The sequence below is a fragment of the Cyprinodon tularosa genome, unplaced genomic scaffold (assembly GCF_016077235.1).
Source record: "Cyprinodon tularosa strain WSP-4 unplaced genomic scaffold, ASM1607723v1 ctg66, whole genome shotgun sequence".
Classification (NCBI taxonomy): domain Eukaryota; kingdom Metazoa; phylum Chordata; class Actinopteri; order Cyprinodontiformes; family Cyprinodontidae; genus Cyprinodon; species Cyprinodon tularosa.
The window spans coordinates 1578936-1604964 of NW_024039407.1; the positions used below are offsets into that span (position 1 = coordinate 1578936).

A 26029-nucleotide genomic window follows, 5' to 3' on the forward strand; every position below is an offset into this window, starting at 1 on the left:
CGGGAACCCCCTAATTATATATATTTTATTAAATTGCATTATATCAAACTATTCCTATAGTCACTCTATTACATATGGAGTGATATAACAACAGTAAATTTGCCCTGGGATTATTAAAGTATATCTGATTCTGATTCAAAACTTTCGCGACCCCCATGAATTACCTCCGTGGACCCCCCTAGGGTTCGGGGACCCCCTTTTGAAGACCTCCGCAACGGCTGGCAGAATTAGATTAGATTCCACTGACTAATTTCACACTACATTTAGACCAAGAAATAAATGGATATTTCCACACTCATTATAAGATCTTTATATATAAGTTATGAAAACGTGACTAAAGGAAATAAACTTGGGTGTAAGACATGGACACGTTTATCTCTCTTTCTTATGTTCTCTAATCAGAGCTTTTGTTGAAACTACATGTGAGGATGGGAAATCTATCAATATGCATTTGGGTGAGTCAAAATGAGGTTAAGCTCTCACTTAAGGCTTTTTATTTTCATTACTGATGTCTCGCTGCTCTATTTTCTTTTCTTTCTGCTGCAGTGTTCTTTGTGTTCTGTGATTTTCTCCTCTGTGGCATTAAAGCATTGTCCTTTGTGGCTTTTTATTCCAAAATAAAAAAAACAAAACAAACATCCAAACCTCAATCTTCATTCTCTACTTATTCACTCCGACTTTTATTGCTTTGCTGCTTCTTTTCCTCTCCTGCTTACTGCCCTATTTTCCTTCTTTATTGTCATTTGCATTGATGATTAAAGCAATTCCATTTATTTTGCACACCCCCATATACAAAGCACCAGCACAAGGCTTCATTAGTGACACATCCAAACATTATAGCTTCTGTCACTCCTTTAAATGGCCTGAAATCACACCCAGGTACACGCACAATCAAGAGGAACAGAAGGCCTTTGCAGTCAGTCACAGAAATGAGTCGTTTCTTTCCTTTTCTTTCTTTCAAGCAACAAAGTACAGACCATGAGGGCACAAAGGGAAAAGTTGAGGAGGAGGAGAAAGCGAGGAAGAGGTGAAAGAGACAGACAGATGGACATGTAGAGAAAGATGAGGCAGAATGAAAATGTCAGATCTGATGTTATTGTCTGCATGTCAGTGTTTCCAATCTGCAGCCAGCATGACAGGAGGGGAGGGAGAAAACTTGTTAAGAAACACAACAATAGAATGAAGCAAAATGAGCGCTCAATCTCTGATGGTATAACTCGTACAAAACGGTTACTGCATCATTTTTCACTGTTTATATTAGTCCACTTTAAACCACTAATTAGGGACCCCTAAAATATACAATAAATATAATTTCCTAAGTTCAATAATTTAGAAAATATATTATTTTCAGAATTGGGAAGAATTTGGGTCAAAATATATTTGGCTTAAAACATGAAACTGCATGAGATAATTTATGCAAATGAATGAACTTGCAGAGAGATCTGGGGGTTGGCCAGAAATCCGAAGATGGAAGGAGCAGGTTCAGCAGAGTATTTGGTCATCAAGTGATTAAACCTTTAAGGCCGGGGATCTCGGCAGCAGCAGCAGCATTGGCTGCGGTCCTTTACTCATTCAGCACAGCTTTAATTAAAATACAGCAGCATATGTTCATGTATATCCAAGAGCTGCAGAATTTTCTCACTCCATCACAGCTAGTTTAAAGGTTTTAGAGAGATTAATTCAACTGCTGAAAAATACTAATGAAAGAATATATGGAGACAGTGTGAGAAATAAATATTTGAAATATGAAAATGATATATGCCACTGAAAAAGATGGTCAAAAGAAAGATCCCTTAAAGATGATGCTTAAAATATTATTCACAGGGTGACACATTTTTTTCCATAATAAATGAAATGTGTCTGACATCTAAAAAGACAGTAGCAGACAGAGGAACATTTCCTGTTTCAATGATTTGAAGGTTTCGAGTTTCATTTAAAGCTCAGATATTTCCTGCTGCCCCAGAGGAGGTGCCCAGAGAGCAGCCGAAACAAAAGTCAATACATTTTATATTGTTCACAGCCAAGCAAAGAATATTTCAGAAGCAGAGTATATTTTCTTCATGTTTTGTCTGGATCTTCACTGAAATATGTTGCATATATAATATATAAATGTTTAACCAACTTATATACAGTATTTTTTAACAGAGATGAATCAGCATAAACTGCTATTGTGAAAAGTTAATTGAAAACTGTATTTATTGAATCAATAATATATTCAGAAACAAATGATAAAGAAATGCAAAATATGTTTTAGATGGCCCACTTTAAGAATGATCTGTTAGAATAAAACCCATGAGATAAGCTATGTTGGAGCAGCTAATTCAGCAAATATAGGAAACTATTCCTGCATCTAGAAAGTTATTTGTGAAATTAGTGCTTCATGACAACACTATGTTAGATAAAGTTTAAGTTTGGGATACATATGGTGGAATGCTTCTTGTTTAATAGCTTAGATTAATCTTTATGAGAAATGTTTTAAGTATTTGGACATCTATGACTGAAATATTTTATTGAAAGGGAATTCAATATTATTGAAGAGTTTGACAACAACACCTGCAAAGCTATAAATGTCAGGCTTAAACTTCACAGGAAGTCAAAGTGTAGAGGATATATGAAAGACATTGGTTTCTAATCTTTCCCAATAGATTATTCTTGTAAGCAAAAAAAAACGCAACCCTACCCTCAGAGACCAACTTTTAATATATATGCATTTATGCATAGACTCTGTAAGATTAATCTGATAATTTCCTATCCATTCAAAAGTTGAATTTTTTCCCCCTATAAAAACTCTCTTCCACTCCTGAAACATCACAGGCTGTTGGCATTTCTCCTGACTATTCATAAGCAATTTTAGCAAATGCAAAATAGTTCTATAAATAGCCACCTGATTCAAACATTAGAGGGATTTAAGTGAGATACGAGTTGTATCAGGATATCATACATAAACTTCAGTCCTGGTCCACACACAAAGCAGTACTTTGTATCTTTTGCCACTAGGGCGCTAGACCTGTTACGTTCTGGTGTAGAGCCCCTGTCACTACCCGATCTGTATGATCTGTGCCAGAAGCACAAGCCGTATCATCAGCTCATTTGCGCATGCGCAAGCAAATAAACGTTACTACAACAAGTGTTTTTAATTAAGAGTAATTTTCATTTGAATGTGCTTTAATTAATCCATGTTTGTCAAAGAACACTACTGCCACCTACCGGTTTGTGACGTCACGGTGCGGTATCGGCTGTTGAGCAAGTCCCAGTGCTGTATCTGGTGTTTGTCACAACACGTTATTATCCAAGTCATCTTCAAAAAATTCTTCTTCAAAATTTTGGCTACATATTACTTGTTTTTTCTCTGGCCATAAGTTTAATGGTAAATCTTTCCTCTTCAAGTTGGCAATCCAATGACATCATGAATTGGAATGGTGAAATAACATTTTTTTTTTCACTTTTATCAGATGTATTGCAACATCCAACTGACATGCACGTGGGCTTTGTCAGTTTAACTATAGCTCTCGCGAATTTCAATGGTGTCTAGTAGTTCCCAATGATTTTGCTTGTAAAGCGAGGAGAATGGCGCTAGGCTTACTGCACCGTAATATTACTGCAGGAAGATGTCAGGAGTGAGGTGTTACCATATTTGGGCAAAAATGACCGCTCCCAGACTCAGTGATCCTGACGAAAATTATTATGTTTATTTTTTACTGAATAACGCTAAATTCATTAAATCCCCACAAACCAAACTTTTCATTTAAAGATCATGGAGTCACTTGTAAAGCCAAGGCAACATTCACTCCTCTGCATTTCAACTTACATCAGAAAACCAAAAAAATCTGTCTGATGGGCTAAGTGTCACATCTATTTTCATGCCGAATAACAAATTTTAAAGTTTAGGAATTTGTATACAGTTTATATCCTTCTTGTGTTCAGCTTTTAGTAATCTACTCTATTTATATGGTTATAAAACCATCTAATATTGTAATAACATGTTTGAAAAAATTATTTTTGTAAATAAGCTTCATTACTCGTACATTGCCTTGTGAATCAATGTTAATGACATGAGTCCATCTACTTTGTTGGACAGTCTGACTCTCCTGCAAAACAAAACAAGCATTAGATATATTTTGTATACAGCAAGCTAAAAGAAAACTTACTAGTCTAATACTAACAATGAAAAAAGATTATTCTTCCGTAATTGCTCTTTCATCATAAACTAATGAGAACTTTCTTTGGTGTGATCATCTCCACTTTTCATCTTCCTTGGACATAATCTTTCTTTTCTTTTGCTTTGCTTGGCCATTAAAATCTTTAACCTGAGGAGGAGAAAACTAGAAGCATGTAAGGTTAGCTCTGATGTTTAATGGGAGCTTAGGCTGCTGTAAAGCGATGCTCTATGTGTCCCATGACCCATTTAGTGATGGATCCGACCGTCTTAAGAGATTTTGAGAATGGCAGCATCCATACGTGCCAAGTGCTATGTTTTGATCTAAAAAATCAATTAATATATCTCAAACTGTAAAAATGTGCACAGTTCTGTTTTAAATTAACCTCAACGCATTTATCCCATCAGTTTTCTAGTGAAGGTAAGAGATTGAGTCAGCTTGACTCAAAAGAATCCAAATAAATATCCGTCAAAGATATTTAATTAGAGGCTTATCTGATCAGTATTAATACACACACACTGGTGTCACCAGTGCATTTCTAAAAGTTACTGTCAGCTACATTTTGTATGATATCTCGCTCTCCACTTGAATGGTGAACCGTGAAACATTTAAATCGTTTTGTTAAAAATGGATTAGTGTATTAAATTCTCTTTGAAACAGAATGCATGACATGGAAACTAAAATTCTCTACAGAGACTTTGTCTGCAGCCACATTCAACAGCTCAATCATTATCTCAGGAGGCCGGGGTCTGCTAAGGCAAATAAAAGAAGCCTCTTTTCTTTTTAGAGCAATACAGAAACTAGAACGTTTCATTCAGCTGCTGTTCTGTGAAGCAAGGTTGTCAAGGGAGTTAAAAATATACTCAACAGACACAGATCTAAACACTCGACTCAGAATTTAAGGCTCGGAAAAGATTGTTGAGTCAAACTGGCGTTGTCACATCAGATTCCCCTCCTTGTGTTATTTGGAGAACAAGAGCTTTGGTTTGCTAAAGAGGAGCCAGTTGTCAACAGGTTGGGCTGAGCAGACTGTTAAACTCAGTTCATTGTTAGACACAGCTTAAAACTATAAATCCTAAAAAGTACTGGTGGGAGAGTTGGTCTCCGAGGGTGAGGACCTAATAAAGCAATGATCTACTGTACTAGCACAGGTGCAGCTAACTCACTTTATTAATAAGAAGGAAATACAGTAGTAACAGCAGCAGAGAATATTATGGTCGATACCTCTTGATGCCAGCAGTACCAGGCCTCTCATTATCACCTGAACTCATAAACACTGGGCCTGTCACCAACAGCAGGTTCTCTTCCCATGGTCCTAACTGTCAGCATGGCCCGAGGCTACGACCATTTAGCATTTTGCAAACATGACAGTATTCAAGACAGAACCATCCCTCTTATAACTTTTCTTTCCTCCGTTCCTTTTTCATAATTGTAAATATCTGGAAACGTCATCTCAACTTTGCCACAAGAAATGTATTTATTATTTTTATTTTTTAATAAAATGGCACCTGGAATGGATGTAACTACAACTATTCACTGACAGAAAGGCCAAAAACCCAGAAGGAGTGAACGGAAAAAACTACCCAATTATGTTTACAATTTATGTAGACATATTCAACATTACTTAATAATGCAAAAAAACTTTTATGTTTTTATTTTACAAATAAACTTTGAATAAACCAAAATGCATGAATAAACTAATCGTATGAAAGTTGGAAAAGCTGCTGGTAGTTTACAAGAGGCATCCTCTGTATGTGTAAAAACCTCAAAACATATAGATTCTTTAGAATAGGATCATAATGAAGAGAGAGTATCACATTTTATATAAGTTAATTATTGTCTTACGTAGGATATCCTATAATATAGCTGAAGCCTGTTTTACTTTTTTATATTTCAAGCTGAGCAAAAATATCCAGGAACTTGTTATAAGTAGGCTCATCGTCCAGCTCCTATATTTCTGGGATATTAATATGATGTGACACAGAAGCTTCTTTCTCTAAGCCACTTTTAAATATTGGACAAAGGTGAGCGTGCTGCTGAAGTAAGACAGCTATGTGTTGATTTTCATACATCATAGAATAGAATAGCAATAAAAGAATAAGCACTTATCATAATTCGACCGTATCTACAGTCAAAGTGATTATTCAAACAAAAAGATTCTGATAAAAGACTCTGGATAATTTAGAGCAGCGATGTCAAACTCATCTTATTGTCTGGCCTCTGGCCATTATCTGGCTACATAAATGAAGCGTTTTATTACATCGTTTCATTTACACAAAGCAAAACAAAACACTGCTCTAGAATTATAACTTTACTCCCATTTATTAATCGATTTTAACCCCTTTCTACATTTTAAAACAACATATGCCTCTACTTTATGACATCATACCGTATGAGTTTTTTCAAAGCCTGGAGGCCTTGAGTTTGACAAATACAATCTAGCAAGACTGTGTGAAAATATATTCCCAAATATTTCTCCCTCTGTATGCACCTTGTGAAATAATGAAAAGAAAAGTAAAACTGCAAGCGAGAACGGGTTTGCTCCAAGTTTTTATTTCCAACTGTCAAGAAAGGCATAAAAAACTCGAAGGAATGAAAATGATAAATATGCCCAAATTAAAGACATAAACATCGGAATCTATGCCAGCTTTGTTCACCAAGTTTGTCAACAGCAAGAAAAAATAGACTTTGGTTCCACTTCTCAAAGGAAACCTTTTGAATATGTATTTATAAAGAATTTATTTTTATTTATTTTTTATATAGAGGGAAATTACTTCTCTGCATTTAACCCATCCCCTTGGGGAGCAGTGGGCTGCCATTGTGCGGTGCCCAGGGAGCAGTGTAGGGTTAAGGGTCTTGCCCAGGGACCCAGAGTGGCAGTCTGTTGGAGCAGGGGATCGAACTCCCAATCTCAGGTTTTAAAGCCCGCCACTCCCCCAAGAAGATTAAATCAATGTAGAAAGGTATGATATCGATCAAGTTATTTTAACTGATAAATAATCATCAGGTTGATAGCCTGGGCAGGAAACAGTCACCGTGTAGCTGGTTTTAGTAAAGAACAGTCTGTAGCGCCACTTGAAGGTACAAGTCTAAACAGTTTGTGTCCAGCATGTTTGTGGTCTGCAGATTGATTGATTGACTTTATTGATCTCAAAGTGGAGAAATTTAATTGTTACATCAGCTCAAATAGTCAAAGGAGAAGAAGAAGGTGCCAAAGGAAGAAAAAGGTACATGGGATATATACAGTAAATACAGTGCGTCCACATATGACACCTTTTTTTGTGGTGTGGTGTTGTGAGATGTTAGCTTCCCCTTTCCTGACCCTACACCTCTACAAATCCTGGCTGAAGGGAAGGTCTTGCTCCCATGATCCTCTCTGTTTGTTTGTTTGTTGTAGTTTGATCCTGTCATGTTTTGTAGCTGAGGAAAATCCCACATGATGGATGAATACAGAACAGACTGAAAAACTGGACCAGGAAGTAGAGTCTCTGCTGGGCCTTTTTCCTAACAGTTTTTATGATCACCGGGTCAATAGACAGGGTGGTTCCTAAATGCTGCTGAGGATGGTGAGAGGAGGTGGTTTGTTCTATAGAAGTCCAAGGGTTATTTTCAGTGTCTAACATAAAGGGTCCAAAAGACTTTAAAAACATATAATAATTTAAAAAGTAAGAAATTTAAATGCAAGTTCAAGTCCCAGTCTCATAGAAAAACTACGTTAGTCTGCCTGGCTTGTGAATTATTAAAACTTAAAAGTGTTGAAAAATAAAGGAATAAAGTTAAATGCAAAGAACATTGTTAATAAGCCATAAATAAAAATAACAAAACATAAAATAATTGCAATTTAAACTGAGGATTATCCATGTGCTTCACCTATAGTATTCAGTTCCATAAATGTATGTTTTCCTTTAAGAAGCTAACAGGAACAAAAATAGTAAGTGATAAAATATCAAAAACTGTTGTCAACATCTGGAACAAAATAGTCCCGGTTGTTTAATGTGCGCAAATCAAAGGTCCTCACGTTTGGAGAATTTTCCTCTCAAACAACCCCCCCTCCATACACACCCAGTCAATCAGAAGAAAATCCAGCGAGACAGATCAGAGAGTGTGTGAGTTCAGAGAGCTCAGGGAGAGAGAGAACTAGAATCCACCACGATCCAACCCTTCCTCTGGGCTTTGAATATAAAGTTCACACACTCGAGGAGAATATGTCTGAATGTGTTTGTACCAACGAGAAACGGAGAGAGAGAGAGAAATCTGTATGTGTGCACCTGCAGGGTACATGCTAATAACATGCACCACTGATGTGCACACAGAGATAAACCAACACACCGTGTGCAGGCCTGAGTCCATGCAGTGTCCCAGATTAGACCATCTATCAATTTACATACAAACCCATCTATCAAGTTTCCCCTCCGTCTGCCCAATGATCTATCACCGGTCTTAGTTTAGTAGCAGAGAGGTTTGTGTCAAACAGAGGAAACAGAAAAGTCGAAGAAAAGAAACATTTTATGCTTTGATAATTTAGTGACATAAAAAAAAAAATACATTTTAATAATGAGGGGTTCTACCATCACTTTATTCGGTAATACTACGGTACGGAAGAGAAGGCAGATACTGAGACTTTAAAGAGGCACCTCCTGGCTGGACATGGTATTTTTGGATAAATTGGAAAACCTTTAGTAGATCTGGGCCATTTAGCTGCTCCAAAAGCTAATGTCAAGCAGGAAGGCCTAAGACAAAGAAGGTGAAGATTTGCTCTGTAATTTGTGCTTATATCAATGATTTTGTTAAACATAATTGGAATAAATTCTGTTAATACTTAAAGATGTTTTCTTTCTCTGTTTACACTTTCTGAGAAACATTCCTCATCAATTTAGAACAGGGTGATCAAACGGATAATCAAACACCTTTTAAGTTAGTTTTTTTTTAATATGTGCAACTTGTTTCTTTGTTTGAATGGTTTAAATCTTATAAAAAATGTTTTTTGATTGAAGCACCCTTTTTAATTGAAAATAAAGACATATAACAGCAAGCATGACAGTTAATTAAATGTATTTGCTGCAGCAAAGGATGACAGCAGTTTTTTAGTCATCTATTTTATAAACAGCAGTCAGCATTTATTAAAAGAAAACTAGGCATTGAGGTTCACTGCGTGTTTCTATAGGTTTTTAAATCTAACATTAGTACAATCATTCCATATTTTCTGGCATTTACTGCAATGTCTTCTGGCAATGAGTGTTCAGCACATTATGTGAAGTTATGAAGGCAACTGCAAGCATTTTCTACATTAACTGCTTGAGGTACATCGCGAAAACAAAGAAAACCTTGGAAAAATGTTCAAATATCCCAATCAACTTATTTCAGTCCTCCATGAAGTAAAAACTAGTTTTTATTGGACATTATGAGTAACGAGGAGAGCCCAGAAGCTATGCTGTCAGCAGCAGTTTGCCCACTGTAGGAAACCTCTAAGCAAACCTTGACAACATATGACTCAAAGCACCTGTCACAAGCATATTAGTTTTTAAGATACTTTAATTGGATGAAGGAGACCATGACCTGCCCTGGAGTGAAGAATCAGGAGGCGGGTTATCAGTGATCCATATTAATTATGCTTTTTTCCCCAAGGAGCATAACCTGACCCATCGAGGATCGGCCCACCTCCTTTGTGCTGTCATACGGGTGCAATGCTATGGACTTGGTAGACCAGAAGTAAACATGGGTGATAAAAAACTCTGATAATAAATTTGTGTTTCTTTACATATGTAGTGTACAAAACGAAATTACCTGAAACACTTTTACATGTTTGACAAACATGTAAAAGTGTTTGTTTTAAATTATAAAGACTGTACATATGTGATTCCAAGCCAGTCATCAGAAAATGCAGTGATGATTTGATAATAGACCTAAAGAAGACGGAGGGTTGTTCTAAAATGCCTCGCCTAAATGGTCTTTAACTGTAAATTCATGCAGTCCTGCAGGATGTGATTAAGTACTTAAAGGCAGGGGAGCAATACATCAGCCACAGGGAATTAACACTCATTCTCAGGAGGTAAATGTGTCATTATTGATTTTTGTTTAAGTCCAGAACAGTGAATAAGAAGATGAATACACCATCAAATGCACTCCATACCGAGACAATCTAGGAATGGTTGATGATTATGACACATTTTAGGTTGGCAGAAATGCACAGAAATGATTCATTTCCCAGTGACAAACAGCAACAGTGGAGGCAAAATAGTAATTCAAAACTAAAGACCAATACTTCATGAGCTTTACAAGCACCTCTTTGTATACAGTGAGTGTCAAGGCAAGATAACGGTAATAATTTAACATTTCATTTGTATTTTCACAGGGGAATATGTAATTAAGTTCTATGTTGTCTATTTTTTTTTTCTTTAAAAAGTAAAGGCTATTTAACTTAAAAAAACAACAACCTTCCTTTCCATACACAGTGTTCTAACAAGACACATTTTTTTAAAAACTTAAAAATTTATTGTAAACTCAAGGCTTATGGTAAGGTTTATTTTAAAGTAAGTGGAAGTTTTTTTTTTTTATACATATAGAAAAAACAGCCTACCAAATTAGAGCTTGCAAACTTTTACAAGGTTGTTTGGTTTTCTCCTCTGTTTTCTGGGAAAGTTTTATTATTCTCCAATTAAATAAAAAGAAAATTTGCATTCTGTGCACTTTTCCCCCCCTTTTTTCTGTAATAAACTTTAGGTACTGTTTTTGGTCTTCCCTATATATTTCTCTTAACCTATGTACTCAACGTCTTGTTCTTATATTGGACTGGGTATCAGTCTCACTAGATATTGCCCAGACTTCCCACTCCCCTGTTACGTCCCTGAGTGTCTTCTGGGCCTCCTCCTGGTGGGACATGCCTGAAATACCTCCTGAGGGAGGTGTTCAGGGGGCATCCAAAACAGATATTTGAGCCACTTTAGCTGAACTCCTCTTGGACTGGCTTTACTCCAAGCTCCTCGCCCTTCTTCTAAGGGAGTGCTAGGCCACCTTGCAAAGGAAGCTAATTTCAGCCGCTTAAACCAAGGATCTCAATCTTTCAGTCATTGTCAAGATTTCATGACTATAGCTAATAGGAAAATAGACCAACTGGGAGCAATAGCTCAGCCTTTTTTGGCTAATCTTTCTCATAAACACAACAGTGTCTGACCAACAGTGGCAGCCACACTGATCCGTCCGTTGAACTCCAGCTCCATTTTCTCCTCAGTTGTGAACACGACCCCCAGACACTTAATAAACTTTTCCACTTGAGGCTGGAACCCGCTGAAAGCTGAATAGGGAAAGTCACCTTTTTACGGTCGAGAACCATGAACTTCGACCTGGAGGAGTTGATTGTCATCATAGCAATTTTACACTTTGCTTTGAATTTTTCCAGCCCATGTTGTAGGTTTTGGCATTAGGGAGCCAGCAAAACCAATTTATCCAGAAAAAGCAGAGACACAAATTTGTTGGTGCCCAAGCCGAACCTTTGGCTATACCTAGATTTCATGTCCATGATGGTGATAAACAGGACCAATGACAGAGTGCAGCCCTGCCGAAGTCCAACATGCACTGGTTTTGGGTCAGACTCAATGCTGGCATGTGGACCAGACTAGCGCAGTAGAGTGCAGAGACTATATGCCCCCTATTAAAGGGCCCCTGACCCGTATTTCAGAAGGCTATGAATGGGATTTATTACAGATTTATAGATTTATTATAGTCCTTATAATTGGACTAAAGGATCTATTAGCTAGGGCATCATGCAGGAGAATGTGGGTGAATCAACTCAGATGCAGACAGGACCAGAAAAGCTTTAAAAAAAAAAAAAATATATAGTATGCCTAATGCCAGAGGGACTGTTTAAAGCTGAACCAAACATGCTCTATCTTTGTGTTTTATAGACTTAATAAATGCAATTACCCCCTAGATTTCAGTCTCATTTTAATAAATTTTCCATGCATTCAGCCTGTATTTAATTTAGTGCTTCTCTTTAAATACCAGATTTAGCCAGCTTAATAGGCTGATGACATGTTTGCTGTTGCAGAGGCAGTGGTAATATGGAAGCATTGGTCAATAGGGTCTTCTCACATTTTGTGCATGAATTATTTTTCTACACAGTCACACTCTTCCATATATGGTGCTTGTATTCACATATTGCTGTAGGGCACAGACTAATAGCATGCATTTCAGAATAAACCCTTAACTGAGCATGTTCAAAGCGTATGCTCTGGTACTAAAATTCAGCACATAAACAATCACAGACACGTGTTCTGAGCATGTGAGCTTGGGGTGGGATGTGGGGGGAACACGTCAGGTGGGTTTTATGCTTTTCACACTCAAAACAACCATCAAGCTTCTCCAGCAATTCCACCCTTACCTTCTTTGCTGATTACAGGGTGAAAGTAAAAGAGAGCAAATAACAGGAGCAACTTGTAGGAAATGCTAGATATCTTCACAAACACATACTCAAGCTCTGAAAATGTGATTGACAGCTCCCTCAAGAACGGGAGTGAATAATTCAGCGCAGCGTGACAGACCGACAGACAGGAGAGCATACAGGGCCTGAATGAAAGGAAAACAGGAACACATGCAAGCAGACAGACAGATGTGCATCATCAAAACCTCCCTCCAGGCACAGTTTTATTCATAATCAATAACTTCACTAAATTTTACATAAACCCGGGTGCACTTGCGCTGTAGGGACTTTGAATACTTTAAGAGAAATGTTAGGAAATTCTGGCCATTCCTTTGGCTGCTGCAGGCCACCATGAGGGAAACAAGCTGCTGACATCCAAACAGCAACTCAACACAGATAGACAGGACATGCTTGTGCATACACATAAACAGCAGAATTAGCAGCTAAAGTCAGCCAATTAGCTAGGGAGGCAGTGCCTGTTAAAATGACTCCCATCACCTACTGACTTCTTTCAGTTTTAGCTGCACACCCAGACCATAATCATTCTGTTTTTGCAGATTTTACATAGAATAGCTTTAATACATTTATCATTTATAAGTAAAGTGAAACTGCAGATTTGGAATATACAAAAATGCACTAAAGTTAACAGAATTATATAAAAAAACACTGTAAAAATGCCAATACATTAACATTTATATTGAAATCAGTCTAAATATCTGGTTTGCAATTGTTTTAAATATTCCTTAAAGGAATAGTACATCCAAAACATGATTAGCCTTCATTTTCTACTCACCCCCATGCTGAACAACACTCTGGAGTACTATTTTGATATCTCAAATGCATCTGGAGATCTGGGAGGCTTCTTGCTGTCTGCTGACATTCAAATAATGGAGGTCTATGGCGCCCGAGGCAGAAAGGTCCATAAAAGTCCACAAAAAACGTGTCAATATTCCTCCATACTGCTCGTCCAATTATTCCAAGTGTCCTGAGTGGGTAGGGTCCATAATTTACTCGAAACAAAGTCATTTAGAATGTTTTTAGAGCATAAACAGTAGTGTATAGGATTTCCTGACAGCGAGCGCCTGCGAGCTCACGACGCTACGGAAACCGCGGCAGACCAAACCAGACGAAAGTGCTGCAACACATATCAATGTATTTGACGTGTTCCAGACGACCGCTGAACATATTTCTAACTTACAGCTACTGTATAATGATGTATTGGCAGCGTTTTGGTATAAAAGGAGGTTCACAGGAGGAAACCGTCAGTTCTGTTTCAGACTTCATCATAGGGTGAGCGAGAAGTTGATTGTGATGGAACCTTGCTGCGTTACGGCCACAGTGACGATCAACAGACTTCCTAACAGACATAATGCTGAATTTGCTGTGACTGCAAATCCTCTCTCTTTCTTTCTTTTTTTTTGGCGAGCGGTAAACAGCAGCTAGGTTAATACAGAGACCAACGAAATATTTTCATGCAGCCTGGGTGCCTCCAGGAGCATTGCTGCCCCCCTCAGGACACTGGGTTGTGACATTTCATGGGCTTTACGCTGCTGTGCGTTATGCATGTTAGGCTGTCACTGGACATAAGTTCTGGACTCATTATAATGTATATGCCCAAAATTGAAAAAATTAATAGAAAGCTCAGCGTATTTCAGCATTTTAGGAGATTCCGGGATGTCAGGCATACGCTGGCTAAATTGTCAAGGTGTGACAGGAGCTTTAGCTGTACAAGCTTTCACCTCAGGTCAGATAAAACAATAAAACATTATAATATTTGAATTAAATGCAGGTGAAAACAGTTAAGAAGCATTAAAAACCACCAAAAATGGAAGGACACTGCCAGTGCTTAATGGTGCTAGAGCTTACCAAGAACCAGTTATTTGCATTTCCACTTATTCAAACATAACTTAAACAGCAATGACTATCCTACTACTGTAGCTTGATGCTGGAGCGGATGAAAGAATAGCCTTTGTTAATAGCCTCTTGTTTCTTTTTACCGTAAGTCCATATAAAAATGATTAACAGAAGAAAAAGTACAACATCTAATGTTTAACAATCTAAAAACTGTTAACACTTGTATGTATGACTGTTGACATTTTGATTTTCCAACTAATCATTTACTTAGGTTAATTTTTGTTTTCAGCTCATTTGTTTGTGTTGTTTAGTGTTGCTGATTAGCTATATAATTATTTCCCCTATTTTTAATTCTGTATTATTGTATATATTCTGTAAATTTCTTTTTTGTGTTTCTCCATGTCTGCCGCTTAACTATTATTCTCCCTCAACCAGAGCCATCAGCTAACAACTAGATTCTTTTTATCTGTTTTTCTTCTATTATTTAAGCCCTTTTTCTTTGTTCTTGTTTTTCATTGGATTCTTTTAGCTTGCTTTTTTCTATTTTGGATTCTATTTTGTGAATATATATCATTATCTCCATTAAATCATTCACTTTCAACACGCTGCTTCAGAGTGTTTGGTTGCACCTTACCCCAAAACATGGATCTTTGCGGGGGTGATACCAAAAAATGAATGTCTGCAAGAATCAGAGTGAAATTTACAAAGCATTTCTCTGTGTAATGAAATAATTTATCTTCTTTATTGTACACATCAGTAAACCTTAGTTGGGGAGTAGCGGCCTAGTTTTTAGGGCATAGAGTTCGGAGTTCTGAGGTTCTGACATCGAGCCCCCCTCCCACAGACTGCTGCTCCGGATCCCTGAGCAAGACCCTTAACCCCACACTGCTCCAATGATCAATAAAGTCCAATTATTATTATGGTTGGGCAGCATAAGGTATCTGAAGAAGTTGGTCAAATTAGAATTAGCTATCTTTAGGTCCAGTATGGGATTAAAGTTGTTTTTTTTTTTTGATCTATGAAGATTTTATATGAAAACTGCTTAAATATTAGGTGGTGAAAGATCTTAAAATGAATAATTTAATTGACACCCCTCAGATAATTAAAAAATCCCCAGAAACCAGTGGTTTATTGCTGAGTGACAGACCCTGAAATCTAGATGAACAGGAAGAGCAATAATTACTGAGTCACTTCATTTGTGAATGAACAGACAACGCTTCCCATGAATGCAAACACACACAAATCTGAAGGATTCAGCTCAGTAAGCAGCAGGGAGGCTACCATTTAGCCACTCTGCCTGATTATTAGCTAAAGCTGGACTGACTCAATTAATAGTCAGACCACCTAAGCTGAGTGTTTATTTGGAACTTGTTCAGTCAGTCTTCTTCACATCTGATTGATCTTTTCTGGCACTGAAAGTAACAAATTGGACAGTCCAATAAAAATACATAGAAAAAAAACCACTGCAGTGTTTTTTGCTGACTGTCAAAAATCCTAACAGGACCTACGGAGGAGCTTGGCCAGTCTGTCTATCTGCTGGTTCAGCTGTATATAACTATCTTAACAGTAAGGATATAGCTTTAGAAATAGTCGTTAACTCCTGGCATTAAGATCTTCGCTGTTTAATTGAGGTTTACAAAAAAGCAATGTGCTATATTTGTTTGCACATGCATACCTTGCCTGTCTGCATTTTGTTGCGGTTTGGATGTCAACAGCTTCTTGTCTTAGTGGTGATGATAGGAGAAAAGGAGGATTTGCACTTTAATCTAATTCACAAAATCTAATAAAGCAAATAGCATTTTTTCTGACCTATTGCTGTTGACCTATATTTATATGAGGTAATATTTGTGCATTGAAAGGAGAAGCTCCAGAGATTTATATTCATGTCTGTGTTAATGACCAAAGAGTAAAAGCATCTGACTCTTGTGATCAGAATGTTTGCAAAGGACAACATGAAACATTTACTTCTCTTGAAAGATGGTGGTAATCTCATTCCAGGGTAAGAGACTTTGTCAAAGGTGACATGCTGCTCTGTGTCTTCTTTGTAGAAAGAGGCAGGAAGACAAAGATAGTGAAATTCATTCTTCTGGAGATAGGGACTTTTGTAACAATACAAATAAATGAAATGAAAATAGAATTGATAGAATTGAAGGTACATTTAGAAAAACTTCAAATGATTTTTAAAGTCAAATTTTCGCTATTAACCCATGATTTTTCTTTTTACTGAATAAAGAAGTGAAAGAAACAAATTTTACAAACTCCATCTGTGTCAATCTAAGTAGGGTATTAGTACTTCAGACCTGGCACTTGGATGCCTGTTGTGTTAGTAGCACGAATTGTGAGTAAAGACTTCAGCGAAAATATGAAACTAAATGGAAATTTCTCACACCTGTCAACTGCGTGTTTGCACCAGTAAATCATTAGTGCTATCAGTGTTTAGAGATAAGCAGCTGCCGTTGAAAGGTGAAGGTTTTTATTTTTATTTTTATGGAACAAATACAAGAGGCTGATAGCTGTGGATCACTAAACACCTCTTTCAAACATATAATTGTGATAAGTGATGTTTACTTTAGATAATTTCAGAAGAACACCAAGTTAAGGCCTCTGGTTTCATTTAAGTATGAAGTTAAAACATTAATCATTAAGTAGTCTGAGAGGATTAACTCGGCCTCAAATATGGAATTTGTTTCTCCTGATTTTAAGCTTTAGACAACTGAGCCATTAAAACCATCAACACGATAAACATTGATAAAAAATTCAACATTCAGGAGACAAGGAAAGCCCTTCTGCCAACTTTAGTTCCAAACCGACTAAATTAATCATAAGTGAACCAAAGCACATGCACACCAAACGTGTTATATACAAAAGCCTGGGAATTCAAAGCAAGATGTGCAGTAGACAGTCTGATTAAATGCCTAACTAAGAAAGTAAAACAATCCTATTCACGTAATGCACTTACCCAGACATCAGCAGCTCTACAGAAATTCTATTTAGAAACACCAATAGAGCCACATTTTCACCACTAAACAATGTGTATATAATGTGTTTGGACCAACTCAGAAAACACAGTTTTGTGACCATTTTTGGGCTACATTGGATTTGAAATATTTCATGGAGTTGGAACCTTTTGCTTCGCAGCTAATGGAACATCAAATGTAATCTCTTCATATTTTCTCTTTTACTGGTTTCGTCTTTGTTTTATACTCAATCCATCCATTTTCTTTACACGCTCATCCCAAGTGGGGTCACGAGGGGTGCTGGTGCCTATCTCCAGCAGTCAATGGGCAAGAGGCAGGGTACACCCTGGACAGGTTGCCAGTCCATCACAGGGCAACACAGAGACACACAGGACAAACAACCATTCATGCACACACTCACACCTAAGGACAATTTAGAGAAGCCAATTAACCTAACTGTCATGTTTTTGGACTGTGGGAGGAAGCTGGAGTACCAAGATGCTCAGGGAGAACTTGCAAACTCCATCCCCGGGACGGGAATCGAACCCAAAACCTTCTTGCTGCAAGGCAGCAGTGCTACAGTGGGTAGTTTTTTACTAAGATGCTAAATTCTCTGGACCTAAGAGTTGTGTATAAAAAGTCAGATAATTAATCTTTTACCTATGCTACTCAAGCAGTGAGCTAACAACTCAGCTGCTGCAGTTTTAGAGAATGGCATTGAGGATGAAATTTGTCTTTGAATGTACAATCAAAAGAAGACATGAGAAAAATCATCATTTATGAGAATTACAAACTTTAATGATGATAAAATTTGATATGAAAAAACAAACAGTTAACTGGGTCCATATTTATGAAGCCCCTATGAGAAAGTCAAATTATGAGGTGACTATAATTGGCGTATTAAATCAACCAGCTATTTATGATGTTGAAGCTGGTGTCCTTGCGCTTTGGTGTGTTAACGCACTGAGGCTTGCAAACACAGGATAAAAGTTAAATACTTAGATCAATTCTTGTGACTCTTCAAGTCCCACCTCAGCTAAAGAATTACTGCATCTCCCATGATGCCTTTTGAGGAATTCAGATAAAGAAATGTGACCTCTATGCTTTTTTACCAGCAGAGTTTTAAAAGTAGATTGAAAAAGGCGATAAACAGCAGAGAGGAGGCTCCTACTGATTTGACCTTGATTCACAAACCTCCACCTCAATGCACTGAAGGATCTATTTTGCTCTTGTGGCTGTGAAATATCAGCCTGCATCTCTAAAGAGGGGCTTTTTGCAGAGTGATTTTTGTACAGTGTGAGAGAAATTACATCTTGACCTAAAACTCGTCTTTAGATCAACAACGGCAGCATGCGTTCTGTATGCTTACTCTGATGGTGGAAAGCTGTGGAGAACTGCTGGAACGGCTTCCTTATATTACATCATGTGAAAATCAAAGCAAACGAGCCAACATAACATGAAAATAAATGGGGACCTGCAAAGTCTGACTGATCACTGGGGATAACACCACATTTTTCTACTGAAAAAAACACACAAACAACAACTTCATAAGAAAGTGGAGTCATGCTGCACAGAAAGAGGAGGGTTCTGTGTCCTAGAGATGATTATGTTTTGATGCAAGGTGTATGCAGGAAGTCTAGAGCATAAGGAAAAAGATCTTGTGAAGATGCTGGCTGCAGCTGGTTATGGAAACTCTGGGTTTGAGAAGAGGTGAGAGTTCGTCCATCACAAGAGCAACAAACCCACCAACAAACAATGGTTGAAAAGACAAATGATTTACACCCAAAGGACGTCTATATTAAGTTGAACAGTGAATGTTGAAAAGATTACATTTTTAGATAGTTGAAAAGGCGTTGTAAACTTGGTTTGCAACATCTTTTCAACATCTTTTGTTGTACTAAAGTGGGACAAACTCAGACCGACCAAACAGCCCAGTTTTGAACAACCATTTGTGGACTAAATCAAAACTATAATGGACCAACCAAAATTAGTCTAAAAACCAACATCTACTGTAAATGACGTCTGGTGTTTGAGGGGATGGAAACACCGACATGCATCACAAAAGCACAATTCTGAATCTCAAATAAACCCAACATGCATCTTTTCCTTTTTCTTTTTATCAAACCAAAGTTCTCAAAGAAGTCATCAATGCTACTCCTCTTACAAAAGAAAATGCATGACAAAAGAATGCATGAATGAGCTTAGTTTAACTGACCACTAGAAAGAATAAAAAGGTAAAGCACAACTGTACACGGTGTGTCGGTGTGTGTATGCTCAGGAAAAGGCATTCCTGGAACATCCACTGTAGTGAGGAAACCCATAGACAAAGCTATAAGTGCTTGCATACCAGAAGTCACACATCTGCAACATTCAGCCAAAAAAATCTCAGTATGAAACTGAAAGATGGAAGCAAAAGGGATGCAAGGAATCACTGCACTCAAAACCCATCTGAACAGTGGATGAACCAAATGTGTCCGGGTATCTGACGAACTGTATTTGCCTATGAAATATACTGACTTCATATAAAAATAAATAAAAAGCTTGGCAATATAGCCAGAAGTAAGAGTAAAAATAACATCTAAACAGCGCTGAAGGGAAACAATCACAGAGGGGAGTTTTCTCCCCACTCCCACATGTGCTTATCTTTCAAACTCTGCTGCTGGATATCAGAACTGTAAACCAGATCTAACTCTCCCAGCAGCAACTTCCACATTTAGCCCGACTCCTCCAGCTCTCAGCTCCTTATTGTGTCTCATTAAAGTTGTTCATTACGGACTCTGCATGTGATTATAGGACTCCCTCATCTTCTATTTTTGAATACGCTGATGCAACGCAAATCTTCATTTAATGATATCCTGTTTTTTTTGCCTTTCTCTAACTACAGAGATCGAATCACCTATTTATCGTCATCAGTACTTTAAATGTAATCCCGCTACTCGTCAGTAAATCAACCTCATATGAGACGAACACAGATTTCATGTTATTTTGAAAGCATAAGTTTTTATCATGCAAGAAAAAGCCGATGCAGTACCCGCCGCAGTAGCATGAACTTTAATGACAAAATTACCGTAACTGTATTTTTATTTTATATTTCAGTTTTTTCCCTCTTAGCATCAGACCTACAGACTTGGGCTCCTGTGTCTCCCTCCTTTATAAAATACCTCAAAGCAGAAGTTAGTGTGATAAACATATCCAAACGAGTGATGGTTAGATGTGTTATTACTAGTGGTAATTATAACTGGAAGAATAGGAGAAGTGATGCATATTTGTCTGTTTCTGACATTTCTCAATCAATCTGAACCAAGCATAATGGTTACATACGATCATTTAGGCTGCATAGAATTGGAACTCATTATTACTTTTATTCTATGTGGGAAAGCCTCTAAAACATAAACATACAATTAAAATCTTGAAATGCAAATCTGCATTTGTTCATACACACATTTTTTCAGTCTTTATCTTACCTTATCAAGCTACTAAGTGTACTTACAGTTTTAATGTAGAAATTCCCAGAAGCGTCAAAAGTATTCATGTTTATTACTTAAGTAGAAGTATAAATCCTACTTTTTAAAAACACTGTAGAAGTTAGAGTATCAACTCAAGCTTTTTACTCAAATAAAAATGTAAAAGTACCAGTTTTAAAACGACTTAAATTATAAAAGTAATGCAGTAAGAAGCAATGCAGGAAGAAATGTTATGGTAAGATGCTTTAAACCTTATATTGCACTACTCTATTAAAGGAACATTTGTCTACAAATCTGGATGATAACTTCACTATACCTTGAGTGTTTTGAAAGGCGCTTGAAATAAAATGTATTATTATTATTATTGTTATTACTATTTTATTTTGGTACGCTGAGAACAACAAGATGGTGCAGTAAAGATTCCAACCACAATGAAATTAATTGTCAGGATGAAACTTTTTTTTTTTTTTATAACAAGAGGCCATAACAAAAATTGGCTTAAATGAGACAAACTAACCTTTTAGAATTTAGACAGTTGTTATGTGTCATTTTGTTTACGCAAGTGTAAAACAAAAAGAAATTTCGTTTGGAAACAGCTCGCTGGACAATTTCATCTTTTAAAAATGCAGCCTTGAAAAATAGTAAAAATGACTGTAAATTTACAGTTCTAACAAATTTTTTTTTAACCAGTTTGTTTCTAAAATTTAAGGAGTATAAAGAAGAGATAATTGCAAAGAAAATGTATGGAGTAGTGTAAGTAAAAAGTTGTCTAAAAAGTAATTAGCTGTGTGCAGATAGCGATACTTTCTACTTAAGTAAGGTAACAAAGTATTTGTATTTTGTTACTTGAAACCTCTCGAAATAACTAATTTGGAACAAGTCTAAGTTTATCTAAATGTCTAAAATTAATGTTATATTAATTTAAAAGAACTAATCTACCATTATCGATGATGTACTAATGTTGCTTTACCCTGAGATAAGTTTGTGAAAAAGAAAAAGTAAGCATGGGTGGCGTTTTGTTGAATCAGCCAAAGGGAGGAAGCATCCCAATGAGATAGTTTTTTCAGTATCCAGTGCCTGTGAATGATTCATTGCACTGAAGCAGCAGATGATGCCGAAGGCTTTGAGAAATGTGACAAAGTGGCCAAATGGCTTCACTGTAATTTATAAAACTTGCTAGTTTAAGTTTTGGAAATTTTTTTTTGCTCCTAACAAAGATATAAAACCTTGTTTGAAGAAACATTGTTTTAGTAGCTTTTTGGTGCAGCGGGAGATGAGTTAAATCTGAAAATGACTTCTATTGCCTAACCAACAGCAGGACTGCCACATTAGGAAAAGACATTCAGCATAATACAACTTTCAGTTTTGTCTATAACCAGCATCTCAACACTTATTTGGAACCATTTCTCTTTAAGCATAAAGTTATTTTCTCATCCTGTGTTTGTTTTCTAATGTATTTGTTTCTGAAAAGCCTAATCTTAGTTTCACTGAAGCAAAGCATGCAGCTATAATTAAAGTCCCATCATCAAACCCTATGATAGTAGGACAGGCTTTTCCATGGTATGCACCCCAACCAACCAGTGGACATCTGTGTAACTCTAGATTTAAGAATGTTTAATTATTTTTCCTTCAGGCATTTTTCACTAAGTATTTCAGAATTAAAGATTGTATTTTTCGTCTATTTCAGTTGTATAATGAAACTGCAGTTCAATGCACTGCTTTGACTGGCTGGTGTGTCAGTGTGTATAAGTGTGTGTATTTGTTTGCTGAAGGTGCTTTCATTTCTCAGTATACAAATTATGACAAAATATTATCTCATATTTAATGGGTTTACAAAATGTACATTTGGAAAGTACAAAATAAATCTGTTACATGGGATATTGGGTGAAGAGTAATCTAAATACTGCATAAAAATCCTGCAGGATATGTCTTTCACAAAGTACATAAGCAGTAAGAAAAACAAAGAAACAAGAAACAACAGACTGCATCTTCAGGTGATCCATTGTAGCATGAACCAGCGCTTTGGAGGAAGAAGGGTGGATTGGCCACAGGGTATTTGACATGCAGATTATTAGTGGAACTGAAGAGAAGGGAATTAACATTTTAATTAAATGCAGTTTCTTAAGGCAGGGGTCTAAAATTCCAGTCTTCTGAAGGCGGTGTCCTGCAGGTTTTGGATGCATCCCTGGTCCAACGCACCTGAATCAAATAGCTACATTACCTGTTTAGCATGTAATGAATGCTGCTAATTAGCCTATTATTATATTCAGGTGCAATGATGTGGGTGCACATCTAAAAACTGCAGGACATCAGCCTTTGGAGGCAGCATTTAAAGAATCCTGCTTAAGGCCCCTTAAAACTGTCTGAGTGCATCTTCCTTGGCTGTGCTGAATTTTAAGTACAGGACTAGAGAAACCTTAGCTTGTGCCTCTGGGGGTAGTCCTCTGTGGATTTTAAGCTGTTTTTCGACTTTTTGTTAATTAGAAGTGTATTTTTTTTCCCCCACAAAGTTTTCTTTTTTTCTTTTTATTTTGTTATAGTTTACAGTTTTCTTTAAGGGATTTGGTTACAAATGGATGATTACCAGAAGACTCAGATCGTCTGGTACTCTTAAAACGTTTAAAATTTATTCAGCTTCAAAATTAACCCTGATTAAAATACAGCCCCAATCATGAGAGAAAATTTCAGGTTTGCAACCTTTAAAAAAAAAAAAAAAAAAAAACTGAAAGCAAAATTGTTCTAGCTGATCATAAATGTGCAATGTTTGACTCCTGCATCTGCAAACAAAAACCCTTGTTAATGTTTTCCAGCGTTTTAGTGTCTTAACACTGTCACAAGTACAGCGCAACAAAATTCACTCTGTTTTTAACCCTTCACCTTGCAGAGCAGTGGGCTGCCATTGCAAGGCGCCCAGGGAGCAGCGTGGGGCTTGGGGTCTTCTACTCAGGTTCCCAGATTGGCAGTCTATGGGAGTGGGGCTCAAACTAAGAACCTCTGGATTCCAAACATAGTGCCCTAATAATCTGAAGTGTTAATGACTGGAAGGCCATTGAACAAATTTAGGAGAATTTGACTAATTATCAATCAAGTCAGAGCAAAATTAACAGTAGTAGTGGATCAAAATAAGTAAGGTAAAAAACTATCTAAAAAATGATAATGGAAAGCAGACAACAGGTACCTTTAGAGGTGTGGAGAGCACACAGAAGAGAGAAAAACTCCAGATCCTGATAAATACCAGCATGGATACATTTTAACACGAAACATAAAAATGAAACTAAAAAAAGACAAAGTATAACTCTGAAAAATTAATCCATATGCTCTAGTAAATATTTCAATTACTTAAATGAAAAAGCACAGAAATGTTACCACCCTTTAGGTTGAAGACTTTCTGTGTGAACCAAAGGCATGTTGTGATTGTTCATCCTGTTCTAATAACAGAAACAATTTACAGTGGTATTTAAAAAATACCTGAAGCACTTTTTGTGTTTGGATACTCTCCTTTCATAAGTTCCGATCTAAAATTGTACTTATCAACGGCAAACATTTCCATCAAAAGAGGCGGGGTGGAGGAGCTCTAAACCACAGAGGTCCTGTCAACATATCTAGACCATGACATATGGGAGCAGTGGAGAGAGAGCTGCTCCCAGTAGAGCTCAAGCATCCGTCCAGACTCAGTCACCACCAGAACAGGAATGGCAGCTGGACAAAAAGGTTTAGTCTGGGAGATAAATGGGCTCTGGAGGGGGTTCCATCTCCTGACGGTCTAGTCGGGTTCTTTACATTCCTGTCATCGATCAGTTCGGCAATATGCCAGGGAAACATGCACACATGGAGATCCCATTAATAGATTAACAAAAGAGCAAAATAGCGTTCAGAATATGATTCCTGCATCTACACCCCGCACCTTAATTAAATACAAACCAAAACGCATGCACACACGCGCGGAGCACGCGTGGACACAGCTACGAGCACACCCCTCTTGTTTTGCACACCTCCGGAGCGGTCTTACCTCCAGACTTGCCCCAGCTGCAGCACGTGAAGCACGGTTTGAAAAACCCACATACAGATGGTGCAGCATCTCCGAGGGGAGCCAGCTCTCCCCGCCGCGGCAGTCGGGCCAGAGGATGTATACACCGGGTTAACATTCGCGGAATTCACCGCTGCCGCGTTCGCACCGCGTTGGTCGCTGTCCTTGGTGCTTAAAGTACTGTCGCCCGCTGTGGCATCGGCGCCTGCCGCGCCTGCATTCGCCACGCAGCCCCCGCTGGCGCTGGCTGAACCCTCTCCGCTGCTAAGATCCGAGTAGTCATAAACGAACCACCTGAAACTCAGCACCTGCACGACAGCGGAGGGCACCACGACAAAGACAAGAGTCAAGCCGAACCACCAGTATTTCCCTTTCAGGTAGTAATCTGCGGCCAGCCACAGGTCGGTCGCTCCGTCGGAAGAAAAGACGAGCAGGGCGCAGAGCACCCAGCAGCAGTCCAGGAGGGTGTAGGGTTTCCCACCGGCGGCGGTGCAGCGGGACCGGGCGGTGGGGTTCCCCGGCTCCGAGAGGCTCCTGGGCGTGTTGTCATCTTCCACAGACACCGCTGCTCCATCCGACTTAGCGGCCATGTTGGTTAGGATAGGAGAGAAAGACAGGGAAAGAGGTGGGGAAACAGGAAAGAAAGGGAGGGGGCTGTAGCTGTGTGCAAGGAAGAGGGAGTGAGAAAGATTACATCATAACTAGCCTCATCATCAGCCAATAATTGTGAGGTCCCATAACTAAGAGCGCCGTTAACACCATGTCACCAGCGAGATGTTTTCAGGACATCCAGCGTGCAGGCGGACCAAAATATACATTTGCAATCTACCTGGAGGTGTTAGTTAATCCATCAAGAAATGTTTGCCAGTTTTAGGTTCCTCTCTCTGCAGCGTGCTGCAACGCACATGACGACACCACACCGCTGTTCAGCTTCCCAAATACATCACTCATGTTCTGTCCATCAACCGTTCACAGACTGTCAGATAATTACTGGAACACATCTGCTGCTAAAGAATGCAAAAAAATGAAGAAGTTTTTAGAAGTTCCTTGCAGATGTAGGTTGATTGCGTTTTTCATCCAGAGGAAGAGAGACCGCATGCGGTGTGCTGCTCCACAGTCAGACAGAGGTAAGAAATCACATGAGCTCATCGGAG

The 26029-nt window shown here is 37.9% G+C and overlaps 1 protein-coding gene across 1 annotated transcript in view; it reads right to left on the reverse strand.

Moving 5' to 3' along the window:
* xkr7 (XK, Kell blood group complex subunit-related family, member 7) overlaps positions 1 to 25557 on the reverse strand; it is an 87121-nt gene extending 61564 nt beyond the window's left edge. The window contains exon 1 of the mRNA XM_038309409.1: positions 24858 to 25557. Within this exon, the coding sequence (XP_038165337.1) occupies positions 24858 to 25465 (608 nt within the window). The 5' untranslated portion in view covers positions 25466 to 25557. The remainder of the gene's footprint in view (positions 1 to 24857) is intronic.
* Between the last annotated feature and the right edge of the window lie 472 nt (positions 25558 to 26029).